The 13,447-nt window shown below is 19.8% G+C and overlaps 2 protein-coding genes across 4 annotated transcripts; both read left to right on the top strand.

The window, feature by feature from the left end:
* Positions 1–8,066: 8,066 nt before the first annotated feature.
* Positions 8,067–10,376, top strand: LOC411423 (poly(ADP-ribose) glycohydrolase ARH3). 3 transcript variants are annotated; one of them, XM_026442374.1, is made up of 7 exons: positions 8,067–8,164; positions 8,397–8,592; positions 8,687–8,844; positions 8,922–9,140; positions 9,210–9,322; positions 9,385–9,613; positions 10,137–10,376. In XM_026442374.1, the coding sequence occupies exons 2-7, from the start codon at positions 8,421–8,423 to the stop codon at positions 10,302–10,304; spliced, it is 1,059 nt and encodes a 352-aa protein (XP_026298159.1). In that variant the 5' UTR covers positions 8,067–8,164; positions 8,397–8,420; the 3' UTR covers positions 10,305–10,376. The 3 variants fall into 3 exon arrangements, with proteins under 3 accessions (XP_026298159.1, XP_026298158.1, XP_006558716.1); XM_026442373.1 differs by having other exon boundaries at positions 8,137–8,164; positions 8,372–8,592; XM_006558653.2 differs by lacking the exon at positions 8,067–8,164 and having other exon boundaries at positions 8,174–8,592.
* A 378-nt stretch (positions 10,377–10,754) lies between these two features.
* Positions 10,755–13,406, top strand: LOC409059 (rabenosyn-5). Its single transcript, XM_392585.7, has 7 exons — positions 10,755–11,028; positions 11,176–11,301; positions 11,542–11,682; positions 11,745–11,906; positions 12,037–12,388; positions 12,505–12,892; positions 12,974–13,406. Exons 1-7 carry the CDS (start codon positions 10,893–10,895, stop codon positions 13,199–13,201), a joined length of 1,533 nt encoding a protein of 510 aa, XP_392585.4. The 5' UTR covers positions 10,755–10,892; the 3' UTR covers positions 13,202–13,406.
* Positions 13,407–13,447: the final 41 nt, after the last annotated feature.

The raw sequence follows: 13,447 nt of genomic DNA, 5'->3' as shown, positions 1-13,447 counted from the left end.
AACATAAGAAAGAATTATCTCAAAAAAAGAGAAGAATTTAAACTAAAAAAAAAAATCTAAATCATCAAAAAGAATTTAAAATAATTGTTGATTGAATTGGAGAAAATAAAAACAAAGAAAAAAATTAATATAACAAAAATAATTAAATCCAAGAAAGCTGCAACATATAAGAAAAAAATTTTAAATTGTGATATATAAATGAATAAAACATAAAAGAAGGATATAATATAAAAGTAATTATTAATATAATTATTACAAAATATTATAAAATAAGAAGAATTGAAACATTGGAGAAGAATTTAATTTTAAAGTTAGAAATCTAAAAAACATCAAAAAAGAATTCAGCAAAGTGTTAATTGAATTAGAACAAAAAAAACCATAAAAGAGAAATTTAACATAAATAAAAGTTAACTAAACTAAATCTAACAAAGCATTATATAAAAAAAAATTAAACATTAATTAATACACAAAAAATGTATGACTATACAAATATGAGAAAAGAATGTAACATAAAAATCAATTACTACTCCTCATAAATTAAATAAATATTTCAATTCTTTTTTTATTTTATAGTAATTAACTTTTGTTTTATATTGTCTTTTTACATTTATGTATTTATTCATTATTTACATTTACATTATTATAATATTTATATAAATATAATAATATAATAAAATATATAATATTAAAATTTTTTACATATTATAATATAAAAAATAATCAAATCCAAGAAAGCTGCAATATATAAGAACAAAAATTTAAATTGTGATATATAAATAATGAATAAAACATAAAAGAAGGATATAATATAAAAGTAATATTAATATAACTATTACAAATAATATTATAAAATAATAGGATTGAACATTGGAGAAGAATTTAATTTTAAAATTAGAAATCTAAAAAACTAAAACATCAAAAAAAAATCATCATAAGTGTTAATTGAATTAGAACAAAAAAAAGCATAAAAGAGAAATTTAACATAAATAAAAGTTAACTAAACTAATCTAACAAAGCATATATAAAAAAAAGAATTAAACATTAATATACAAAAAATGTATGAATATACAAATATGAGAAAAGAATGTAACATAAAAATCAATTACTATTCCTCATAAATTAAATAAATGTTTCAATTCTTTTTTATTTTACAGGAATTAACTTTTGTTTTATATTGTCTTTCTATATTTATGTATTTATTCATTATTACATTTACATTATTATAATATTTATATAATATATAATAATATATAAAATATATAATATTAAAATTTTTTACATATTATAAATATACAAATAATTAAATCTAACAAAGCTGCAACATATAAGAAAAAAATTTAACATTGTAAAACATAAATAATGAATAAAATACAAAGAGAATATAAGATAAGAGTTATCTGTTATACAATAAAAAAAAATTGAAAATAAATTAATAAAATATGAATTGTTATTGTCGTATTGAAAATCTTAAGATAATTAGATTTAATTAACAATCAGTTATTATTTGGAATAAGATAATCAAATCTTTAAGACAAATATAAAAAGTATATAAAATTAAATTAATCATATTAAAATAAAATAATAAGATAAGTAAAAAAAAACTAGTTTAGAAATTTTAGTTAATGGTAATTGTAATGATCAAATAAACGAATAAAAAAAAAGAAATAAATTGTTTTTCAAAGAATTATCGATTATTATTATTTTTAATAAATTATTATAATAAGTTATTATAATAATAATATTATTATTGAAATATTGATATAAAAATAAAAAGAATAATTGTTGAATAGAAATATAGAATACGAAATAGAATCACGCACTTCAAGCGAAACGTTTAATCGTATTATCAATTATTTACTAATATCTGAAATTTAATAAAATGTTCATTACCAGACTTTAAAATTTAATTTTCAATGATAAATCATGAAGTTTTCTGATAAATTTTTTATTTTTTCACTTTCTTTTAATTAGAACGTAATTTTATTACGAATTGCTTAACAACAATCACTAATAATTCAATACAAAAACAGAATAAAAAATTTATACGTACGAAATATAAAATTTTACCACATCATCAAGAAAGACATGGCGTCCATATTGGAATTTTTCCCGCCTTTTGAGAGGACGCTATCAAAACGCTACCAATTAAACCTGTGAAGAAAAAAAATCAAAACTTCTAAATAAATGAATAAAATGTGTGAAATTAGATTATGTTAAAGTGTTACAACAATCAAATCAAATAAAAATTTGCATAAGCTATCTTATTAAATTCGATAATAATCGAATTACATGATGAATACAAATGAATAACTCAAAATGATTTACCTGTCAAACAATTATCAATTCTAATGATAAAATATTGAACAAAGATGTATTAATTAAATAAAAACGCACAAATGATAAAAAAAATAACTATACAAAAAATAATATTAAAATATTACGCACTAAATAGAACACACGTCTCGAGAAAATTTCAAACATCTAATTGCCACGACGAGTCGACGAACAATGTCACTTTACTGCGCGATTCGACTTTGCGCATCGAATAACAAAAGGAGAGGGGATACGCTCGACAAGTCGAAACATGTTTGAACACGAATCCAATTTCTTGGAAATGAAATATCGTACGAAGTGTTTCTAGCCTCGAGCAAAATATAAACGATAGACCAAAAAAAGTAAACAATAAACACGCGAGAAGACCTTCCACACGATATATTATATATACATTCGGAAAAATATGCGATACTTGAATAATTCGATTTCACGAAATGAATACGTAATAAATCCTAAAAAATTTCTTTTATATGACTTTGATTTGACTAAAATGATAAAAAATAAAGTACAAGAAATTATAAAATAAACGTATACGATTAAAATTATATTAAAAAGTACCAATATACGATTTCAAATTCTGTCTCGAAATATTTCGATACGGGACGCTAATGACGCAATAGACGAAAAATGAACAATCGAAGGAAAAGACACAAAGATACCCAAAAAACTAATTAATTTCCTTCTCACTACACCGAATGGATTATTTAAAAAACTAAATTAGCAATAAATTTGGTAATAATAAGAATAAAATTACTTACTGCGTAATCCGAATTCGCGACGACACATTCACTTCACACAATTTTCAACTGTAGACTGATGACATGCGCACTATGATGCGCACTGATTCGTCTCGTGTTTCGAATTAAGCGACGTTCTGATTGGTTGGCGCATAATACTTATTTCTTTAATTAAAAACCGCGCGGAAAATTGAAATATCATGTAATATATATTAATTGTTGTTACTTGTAATATTGGAACTTTTGCAAATACTTATTAGAAGTATAATAAAATTATTATTAAAATTATTAATTTAACAAAACAATTGAAATAAATCAAACAAATTATAATATAAAAAAGAAATTTAATATAAATATTGATTAAACTTTAAATAAAAATAAAAGACAAAAAATAAATTTAACAAAAAAACTTAAATAAATTCATAAAAATTGAAAGAATAAAAAAATTATAAAATATAAACATAGTATATCATAGTAATTAAAAATAACTAAATTTAATATAATTAAAACACAAGAATCCAATTTAACTTTAAAATAAATAAATTTAAGTTATTAAAATTAAGAAAATAAAAAAAAACAATATAATATGAAACCTAAAAGAAAATACACAAAAGAATATTTAACATTATAAGAATCAATACATAACAATTAATTAAATCTGAAAAAATGTAAACATATTATTTCCTATAATTACATAAAAAATATTTCGTATAATTACATAAAACATTATTTCTATATAAGATTCAAAGAAATTAGAAAAGATTGAAATATAAATAAGATATTGATATTTATATTGATATAAACAAAATCTGAAAATGAATTGATATATAAAAAAGGAATATAATATAAAAGAAATATAAAATAAATTTAAAAAATTTAAAGAATATAAATAGAAATTAACACATATATTAATTGAATTGAAAAAAATATGTATAAAAAAAAATTTAACGTTGCAATACATAAATAATGAGTAAAACATAAAAAATGAAAATAACATAAATGTTAACTACTATAAAAGTACTATAAAATAAAAAAAGATTAAAACATAAAAGAAGAATTTAATCTCAAAGTTAAAAAAAATCTAAATTTAAAACAAAAAAGAATTTAACATAAGTTATTGAATTAGTGTTAATCAAATTAGAAAAAATACATATAAAAAAAATTTTTAAATTATTGTAAATTTCTTAAATTTAATCTTGTTTAAACGTTTTTCTCGATTTAAGTAATATTTCTGTTAAATTTTTTTTATTTTTATTTTAGTTCTTTCAGATTATTTTAACTTTGAGATTAATTAAATTCTTTTTTTATATTCCAATTTTTTTTTTTAATTTAAAATTGCTAATTTCTATATTATATTCTCTTTTTTATATTTTATTCGTTATTTATGTATTACAATGCTAAATTCTTTTCTTGTTACAATATATAAGAGAATTTAATGTTATGATATATAAATAATGAATAAATACAATACAAACACAAGAAGAGAATATAATATAAAAATTAATTATTATAAAGTGAAAAAGGAATTGAAACATTTGAGAAGAACACAAGAAACATTGGAGAAGAATTAAATTTTAAAGTTAAAAAATTTAAAAGAGTTCAAATATCAAAAAAAAAATCAGCATAAGTGTTAATTGAATTTAAGAAAAAAAGGAAACACATAAAAAAAAATTTAATATAACAATTAATTAAATCTGACTAACCTATAATATTATATAAAAAAAGAATTTAAAAATATATTATAAATAAAAATATTGTAAATTTTGCTACATTTAGTTGTTTTGTTTAAATATTTTATTTATATTATTTAAATTTAAATAATATTTCTGTTAAATTTCTTGTTTTTATGTTTTAGTTCTTTTAGATTTTGTTAACTTTGAGATTAAATTCTTCTTCTATATTTCAATCTTTTATTGTTTTATAATAGTACTTTATAATAGAACTTTTATGTTATATTGTCTTCTTATCTTTATATATTTATTCATTATTTATATATTATAACAATAAATTTTTTTACATATTGTAACATAACAATTATGTAACAAAATTGCAACATATAAGAAAAGAATTAAATATTGTAATACATAAATACTAAGTAAAACATGAAAAAAGGATATAAGATAAAAGTTAAACTATTATACAATGAGAAAGAATTGAAACATAAGACAAGAATTTAATCTCAAAAAAAGAAGAAGAATTTAAACTAAAAAAAAATCTAAATCATCAAAAAAGAATTTAAAATAATTGTTGATTGAATTGGAAAAAATAAAAACATAAGAAAAAAATTTAATATAACAAAAATAATCAAATCCAAGAAAAACATATAAGAAAAAAATTTTAAATTGTGATATATAAATAATGAATAAAACATAAAAAAAGAATATAATTTAAAAGTAATTATTAATATAACTATTACAAAATATTATAAAATAAGAAGGATTGAAACATTGGAGAAAAATTTAATTTTAAAGTTAGAAATCTAAAAAACTAAAATATCAAAAAAGAATTCAGCATAAGTGTTAATTGAATTAGAAGAAAAAAACATAAAAGAAAAATTTAATATAAATAAAAGTTAACTAAACTAAATCTAACAAAGCATTATATAAAAAAAGAATTAAACATTAATATACAAAAAATATATGCATATATAAATATGAGAAAAGAATGTAACATAAAAATCAATTACTATTCCTCATAAATTAAATAAATGTTTCAATTCTTTTTTATTTTATAGTAATTAACTTTTGTTTTATATTGTCTTTTTACATTTATGTATTTATTCATTATTTACATTTACATTATTATAATATTTATATAATATTTAATAATATATAAAATATATAATATTAAAATTTTTTTACATATTATAATATAACAAATAATTAAATCTAACAAAGCTGCAACATATAAGAAAAGAATTTAACATTGTAAAACATAAATAATGAATAAAACATAAAGAAAATATAAGATAAGTGTTATTTGTTATATAATAAAGAAAGGATTGAAACATAAATTAATAAAATATATATATAAAATATATATAAAATATAATAATTATTATTGTCATATTGAAAATCTTAAAATAATTAGATTTAATTAACAATCAGTTATTTATTTGGAATAAAGATAATAAAATCTTTAAGATAAATATAAAAACTATATAAAATTAAATTAATCATATTAAAATAAAATAATAAAATAAGTAAAAAAAATACTAGTTTAAAAATTTTAATTAATGGTAAATGTAATGATCAAATAAATGAATAAAAAAAAAGGAATAAATTGTTTTTCAAAGAATTATCGATTATTATTATTTTTAGTAAATTATTATAACAATAATATTATTATTGAAATATTGGTATAAAAAATAAAGGAATAATTGTTGAATAGAAATGTAGAATACGAAATAGAATCACGCACTTCAAGCAAAGCGTCTAATCGTCCCGAGTTTCGATAACAGAATGATCGGTCGCGATGTATCGAATTATAAATTGGGGAGGGGATAACACATCAATAAATCGAAACGTATCGAACATGATATGAATGCGAATAATCAATTATTTGAAAATGGAATTCTTATAAAAAATGTTTTCAGGTTTTCAAATTTCGAACATAAAAAAACAAAACATACAAATACACAATAAAAATAACACATGAATTGAATGTACAACATTTAGAAAATATGTATATGTGAAATATATGTGAGAATATATATATGGCTATGTGAATGAAAAGACAAAAAAAATGTTATATAATTGTTATATATAACTGTTATTTTCTGTTAAAATAAATAAAATTTTACCATATTTGTTTAAAAGTTATCAAATTATCTCTTGTCATAATGTGTGTCTTGTCATAACGAAACTATTACACTTTCAAACTATTTTTATTATTCTTATTATTCTTTAAAGTTCCAATCAAACGATAATCTGTCATTAAAATATTTAATTTTGATATAATGATTAAACAAATGTGTACTAATTAAATAAAGCTTAATAATCATAATATAATATTCTATCAATAAAAATTTTATATTTATATTTATATTAAATTATATTTAATTTTATATTATATTAATTTTTCATTTTTATTGGTGAAACGCAACTTGTCAGCACAATTTAATGACATGCGCACTTTAATGCGGATAAATTCTCGTAAAATTTTGCCACTATATCTTAGCGCTTTTTTAATTGACTAATATGATATGACTCGCTATTCATTTGTCGCACGAAAATTGAAATATGTATAAAAACATACTTTAATTGTAAGTTTAATTGTATATATCGAAATCTTATAAAAATATTCTCATAATAAAAATAGATTATTACATTTAATTTAATACAAAAAAATTATTCAAATTAAAAAGATTGAAATATAATATAATACAAAAATAAAAATTAATTAAATTTGGAAATATAATATAAAACGGAAGTCAACATAAAATGTATCAAAATTAAAAAATATTGAAACATAATGAAAGAATTTAACAAATGTTAAACTGAAAAAAATTGAAAAATAAATAAATAAAATCAGAAAAAATTACATATGATCAAAATTATTATTAAATTAATTGTTTCATAATCATTTACATTATCAAAATGATGAAATTGACAAATATAAATTTCTATACTTCTTTCATCATAAAATATTTTGATTGATAATTTATTTATAATTGTTATAATGAAATTAGATTTTAATTCTGGTATTAATGCTACAATTGTTTTTTATACTGATATATTTTCTAATAATGATCATATATGTAATACAAAAATATGATAATGTGTAATATAAATCTGTGCTAAACTTTAAAAAAATATTTTAAAATATATATTCTAATATTTTAATTTTTTATTATTATATCATTATACTAATACTTTATTTTATAATTTATTGATATTATATAATAATTTATAATATTATAATTTATTAAATTTAATTTTAATTTTAAAAATAATATTTTATCTCTTTTTATTTATTAAAAAATTATTCTAAAAAAAATTGTATACGTGGCAAAAAATGTTTGTTATTTAATATAAATTTTTATTTTACATTTTTATCACAAACATCACAAGCAGAGACATCTTATTGTACCAGTAAGTAATAATTTGTTCCTTATATGTTATAATTTAGTGTGTATTATATATGATTATTTATGAGATATTGTAATAAATACATTGTTCTTATTATATTTGTGTATTTTATTTTTATTATTATTTATTTAATTAATTTAAATAATTCTAACATCCTTGTATTATCTATTTTAATCTAATATTAATTTAACTTAAATCTTTCTACATTAGAATATTTACAATTTTATCAATCTAGTCAAAGGATTTATAGTATAAGGTTATGGCTAAGATGGATCTATCATTATTAAAAAGTAAATTTCGTGGTTCAATGCTTGGTGCTCTAATTGGTGATTGCATTGGTAGTCCTTATGATAATGAAGGTCAGTTGACACATGGCACGAAATTAGTTTTACAAAAATCATTTGATAAATTGGAAGGACCAATATTCAAAGGTATTGTATAAATAATACTTAAACTATGTTCACTATAGATATTTTTTATAATTTTTATCTGTGATTTTAATATAAATTATTTTTAACTTTATAGCACCTGTCATGCAATTTACAGATGATTCTGCTATGACTTATTCCGTAGCTAAATCTTTAATTGAACAAAAGGAATTAGATATTATTGATATTGCAAAAAGATTTGTTAAAAGTTATTATGAAGAACCAAATCGAGGCTATGGAATGGGTGTTGTAACAGTATGATATCAAATATATATATATTTGTTTGATTTTAACAAAAAAATTAATTTTTTAAGATTCATATTTTTTTAAAGGTATTTCAAAAATTACGAGGTAACAAATTTATAGACATTGAAAGTCCAGCCAAGGAACAATTTAATGGTCAAGGTTCATGGGGAAATGGTGGAGCAATGAGAATTGCACCTATTGCACTGTTTTCCTATCAAAATTATGATAAACTTTTAGATACAGTTAGGAAAGTAACTCAAATTACTCATACACATAAAATCGGAATAGATGGTGCTATTTTACAAGTAATTATTCATAAAATATTTTACTATTTATTATATATATATTTTTAATTAATTTTTATTATTTTTTAGGCAATAGCAATTTATCAAAGTCTCCATTTAAACCCTAATGAAGAATTAAATGTAATAAATTTTATTGATGATTTGATTAATAAAATGGACCAAATAGAAAAAGATGAAGAAGGGTAATAATTATACAATACAATTCTTAATATTATTATTTATTTATAATGCTTATTTTTCACAGCTTAGGTTTGTCAGAACCGCAACCATACAAAATACAGTTAGGTATAATAAAATCATTAATATCAGAAAATAATGAAGGTCCACATGATGAAAAAGTCATACAGAAATTGGGGAATAGTGTGGCTGCTTTATATTCCGTACCTACTGCAATATTTTGTTTTTTAAGAGCACAAAAACCAATCATAGCTATACAAACAGAAAATCCTTTTAGAAGAGCAATTCAATATGCTGTAGGTATAATATATTATTATAAATTATTTTAAGAGATAATATTTATAAAATTTATCATATGAAAGATAATGAATGAATAATAGAATATTGCTTTTTATCTTTTAAATAAATTTTACAAACTTTAAATTAAAATATCTTTTAAACAAATTTAAAAAAACTAATAATTTTTGGACATAAGTAGGTTAATACTTTTTTGAAGATAATATCAAATTATATCAACTGGTGCAATAAAAAAATATGATCCCATTTAAAAAAAAACATTAATAATTTTCATATGTCCTCTACATATACATCACATGTGTCCTCCATCTATAAAAAACTAATAACATCAGAATATGAAACCCTTCCTGAAACCAAATTTCAATGAAATAAAATTTTTTGCTACTGGATAATAATGATAATGAAAATTGAAATGATAATATGATAAATGAACCACTATATATATCTCAAATATGTTATAATTAATATTAATAATTGTTTATAGTCAAAAGTTATTATTATAAAAAAAAAAATTTTTTTCAGATTAGTTTAGGTGGTGATACAGACACTATCGGTAGCATGACAGGGGCCATTGCTGGTGCATTTTATGGAGAAGAAAAAATTAGTAACAATCTTTTACAACATTGCGAAGCTTCAGAAGAATTTAAAGTTTTAGGAGATAAATTATTTGAAATATCAATAGCACAATAAAAGTTTTCATTATTTACATAATTAAAATTGTATATAAAATGTTTGTGAATAAAAACTTTGTGGAAATGTAAATTGAAGTATCATTAAAACTTGTCATATAATTACTTATTATTTATTATAAATTATATTTTATTATAATTTTATAAAATATTTTTATGATAAATGAAAACATTCTATATCTATAACAATTAAATTCATTGAATAAAAAACTTATAAAATCTTAAATAATTTTATTTTTCTTAAAAATAAGTAAATAATTAATTTTCTAAATAATAAAAAATAGTATATAGAAATCAAATTTTGATTGATAAATTAATTAATTAATATTTTTAAATAAACTAATTTTATTCATAAAATTATTTTAAAAAAATACATATTAATTTAAAAAAATATATATTTTTTATTAATTTGAAATACATAACAGAAAATTGACATTTCTATCAGCTGATAGAATTTAATATGGCGGCTTAGAAAAACGTCCGTCTACAATTCGAAAAAACGCCTACAAATGATTTAATAATTCTATGAATGGTAATATATGAAATAGAAAGAAATTATAAAAAAAAATAGTGAATATTAAATATTATAATGGCAGCCAACGAAGAAGTATTAGAAGGATTTATTTGTCCAATATGTATGACAGATTTCAAAACACCTAATCAATTAACAAAACATTTTGAAGATTTTCATAATGATGATCCTGAAATTTTAAAATCGCTTAAAGGTATGTATAATTAATAATATATATTATTGCAAAACTTTACTAATTTATTAGAATTAAAGATTGCAAATATTTTATGAATACATATTTTACAAACATGAATATGTCAACTTATGTAATAAAATAGTTCAAAGCATTCTATTTTTCTAGATCTTTTTGGCAAAGCTAAGAAGAAAATTCTAAAAAAAGATGAAATATCAAATTCTTTTGCAAATAATATACCATCAACTACTAGACAATATAGTCCAGAATTTAGTTGGGGATCTCAAGAGATAGGTATTGATTCATATTGTAAAATTATTAAAATAGTTTTATTTCAAAAAAATAAAAAATTTATATCAATAATATGAATTATATGAATAATATATAAATTTATATCAATAATGAAAAAAATGATAGATTAATTCAAACTACTTTTAAAAAATTTTTGAAAATTCAAAATGAATTACAAATCTATTAAAAGAACTTACTAAAAGAAATAATTCTACAAAATATATTATAGATTAAAAATTTCAGGTGTAATCACATCACATACAAAATATTTTAAAGAAATAAGAAATACTAGAATGGAGCGATATTCTACAGAAACAAATAAACTTCTTATAAGACTAGATAAATTATTAAACAATTTACCATCTGATCCAGTTGATAGAAAAGGTAAAATTCTAATTTTTTTTATTTTTATAAAAAAAAAATAATTAAATTTTTTTTTACAATAGTTCATGAACGCACTATTGTGCCATGGATAGATGAAAAAGATGTAAAATTATGCCCTACTTGTGCAAAAAGTTTTCATGTTGCAAGAAGAAAACATCATTGTAGACTTTGTGGAGCTGTTATGTGTCATAATTGTACAATATTTCTATCATTACAAGATGCAAGTTGGTAGTTTTAAAATTATTTAAAATAATTATAAAAATATATTAAAAAATATATTTTTCAATACATTGATATTTAATACATTGTACATTAATATACATTATTTTTTAATATATACTATTTGTTTATAAGGAAAAATGACAAGCCCTGTATCTGTACAAGATGATTCAGCAGTATCTCCTACTTCTGAACGACCAATTTCGGAACGTATAGTACGTGCGGGAATCGGTCTTACAAAATTAGCTAGGTCACCATCCAGTGGTAGTTTAAATAGTGTATTATCATTGGTTAATGATTCAGCAGGCAGCGAACAGCAATTTAGAATTTGTACACATTGTGCAAATTTACTTGATGCAAGAGAAAAACAAAAAGCAAAGCATTTTGATAAACCAATAGTATGTCAATTTTACGAAAAAATGAGAGCATATATGGAAGAAGCTTCGCAACATGTAAAAATGTACAATAAAATGTGGGAATCTTTAAAGTACGTAATCTAATTATTATAAAATGGATATTTGTAATACTGTAACATTTGCTTACAATTTTATATTATTCCTAGCTCAAAATTACTCGTACGAAGTTAAGAGATATGTTTTTCAGTGAGGGGGAATCTACATATAATTTAGAAGATGCACAAGCTTTAAGAATTAAGATTGCAAAATTAGGCGAGAGTATAGATTTAATTAGCAAAAGAATTTCAGTACTTGGAACAAGATGTGTGGAAAATCCTCCACAAGATCAAGAACTTCGATTACATCACATGGTTAGAGTATCAGCAGTAATTTTTTTAAAAGAAGAATTATTGACTGTGCAAGTATTACCTTCAAAAGAGAAATATGCGGAGTTACAAAAGGAACGACAAAAACGTTTAGAAGCTAAAATTGCATATGAAAGACAATTGGAAGAAGAACAAAGAGAAAAATCCAAAGAGCAACGTAAAAAAGAAACATGGAATCTTGAAATTCGACCAATTGTGAAAGAAAATCAGGTGACATTAATTTTTTAAATACATAAAAAAAAGAAAAAAGTTAAAATTTCTATATTTAATTTAATTTTATCAATTTTACAGCCAAATATAGTACTAAATCAATCACAAGGATGGGGTCCTTCTAGTGTTACTCCTATAATGCCTTCTTCTATGGATCCAATAATTGAGCAAATGAGTAATTTACGTGCTTATATTAAGCAAGCTAAAGCTGATTGCAGATATGATGAGGTTGCAACATTAGAAAGCAATCTCAAAGAACTTCAGAGCGCTTATTTCACAATGAAACAAAGTAATAATAGCGATGGATAAATTATAAATATTTTCATTTTTTATTAGATAATCCTATATTTCTTATCAATTTTAAATAAGATTTAATCAATCTTCTATTGTATCGAAAATTTTATATATCAGTAAATCCATTTCATATATTATTGCACAATATGATGTACTTTAAGATATCTTTGCATTTTCATCTTTGAATTTAATTACAGATCATATCATAATATTTTATAATATGTATATTCAATATTAAATTATTATTATGTTGTGTACATA

Source organism: Apis mellifera, linkage group LG8 (genome assembly GCF_003254395.2).
Source record: "Apis mellifera strain DH4 linkage group LG8, Amel_HAv3.1, whole genome shotgun sequence".
Lineage (NCBI taxonomy): Eukaryota > Metazoa > Arthropoda > Insecta > Hymenoptera > Apidae > Apis > Apis mellifera.
The sequence above is the reverse complement of the archived record's forward strand: the minus strand, read 5'-3'. Positions and strand labels throughout refer to the sequence as shown.

Excerpts from the sequence above, each read along its gene's own strand:
- LOC411423 (XM_026442374.1), top strand. The coding sequence starts at position 8,421 with ATGGCTAAGATGGATCTATCATTATTAAAAAGTAAATTTCGTGGTTCA. Across the intron at positions 8,845-8,921 it reads ATGGAATGGGTGTTGTAACA|GTATTTCAAAAATTACGAGG; the intron begins GTATGATATCAA and ends ATTTTTTTAAAG. Across the intron at positions 9,323-9,384 it reads ATAGAAAAAGATGAAGAAGG|CTTAGGTTTGTCAGAACCGC; the intron begins GTAATAATTATA and ends TATTTTTCACAG.
- LOC409059 (XM_392585.7), top strand. The coding sequence starts at position 10,893 with ATGGCAGCCAACGAAGAAGTATTAGAAGGATTTATTTGTCCAATATGT. Across the intron at positions 11,029-11,175 it reads AATTTTAAAATCGCTTAAAG|ATCTTTTTGGCAAAGCTAAG; the intron begins GTATGTATAATT and ends CTATTTTTCTAG. Across the intron at positions 12,389-12,504 it reads AAAATGTGGGAATCTTTAAA|TGAGGGGGAATCTACATATA; the intron begins GTACGTAATCTA and ends TATGTTTTTCAG.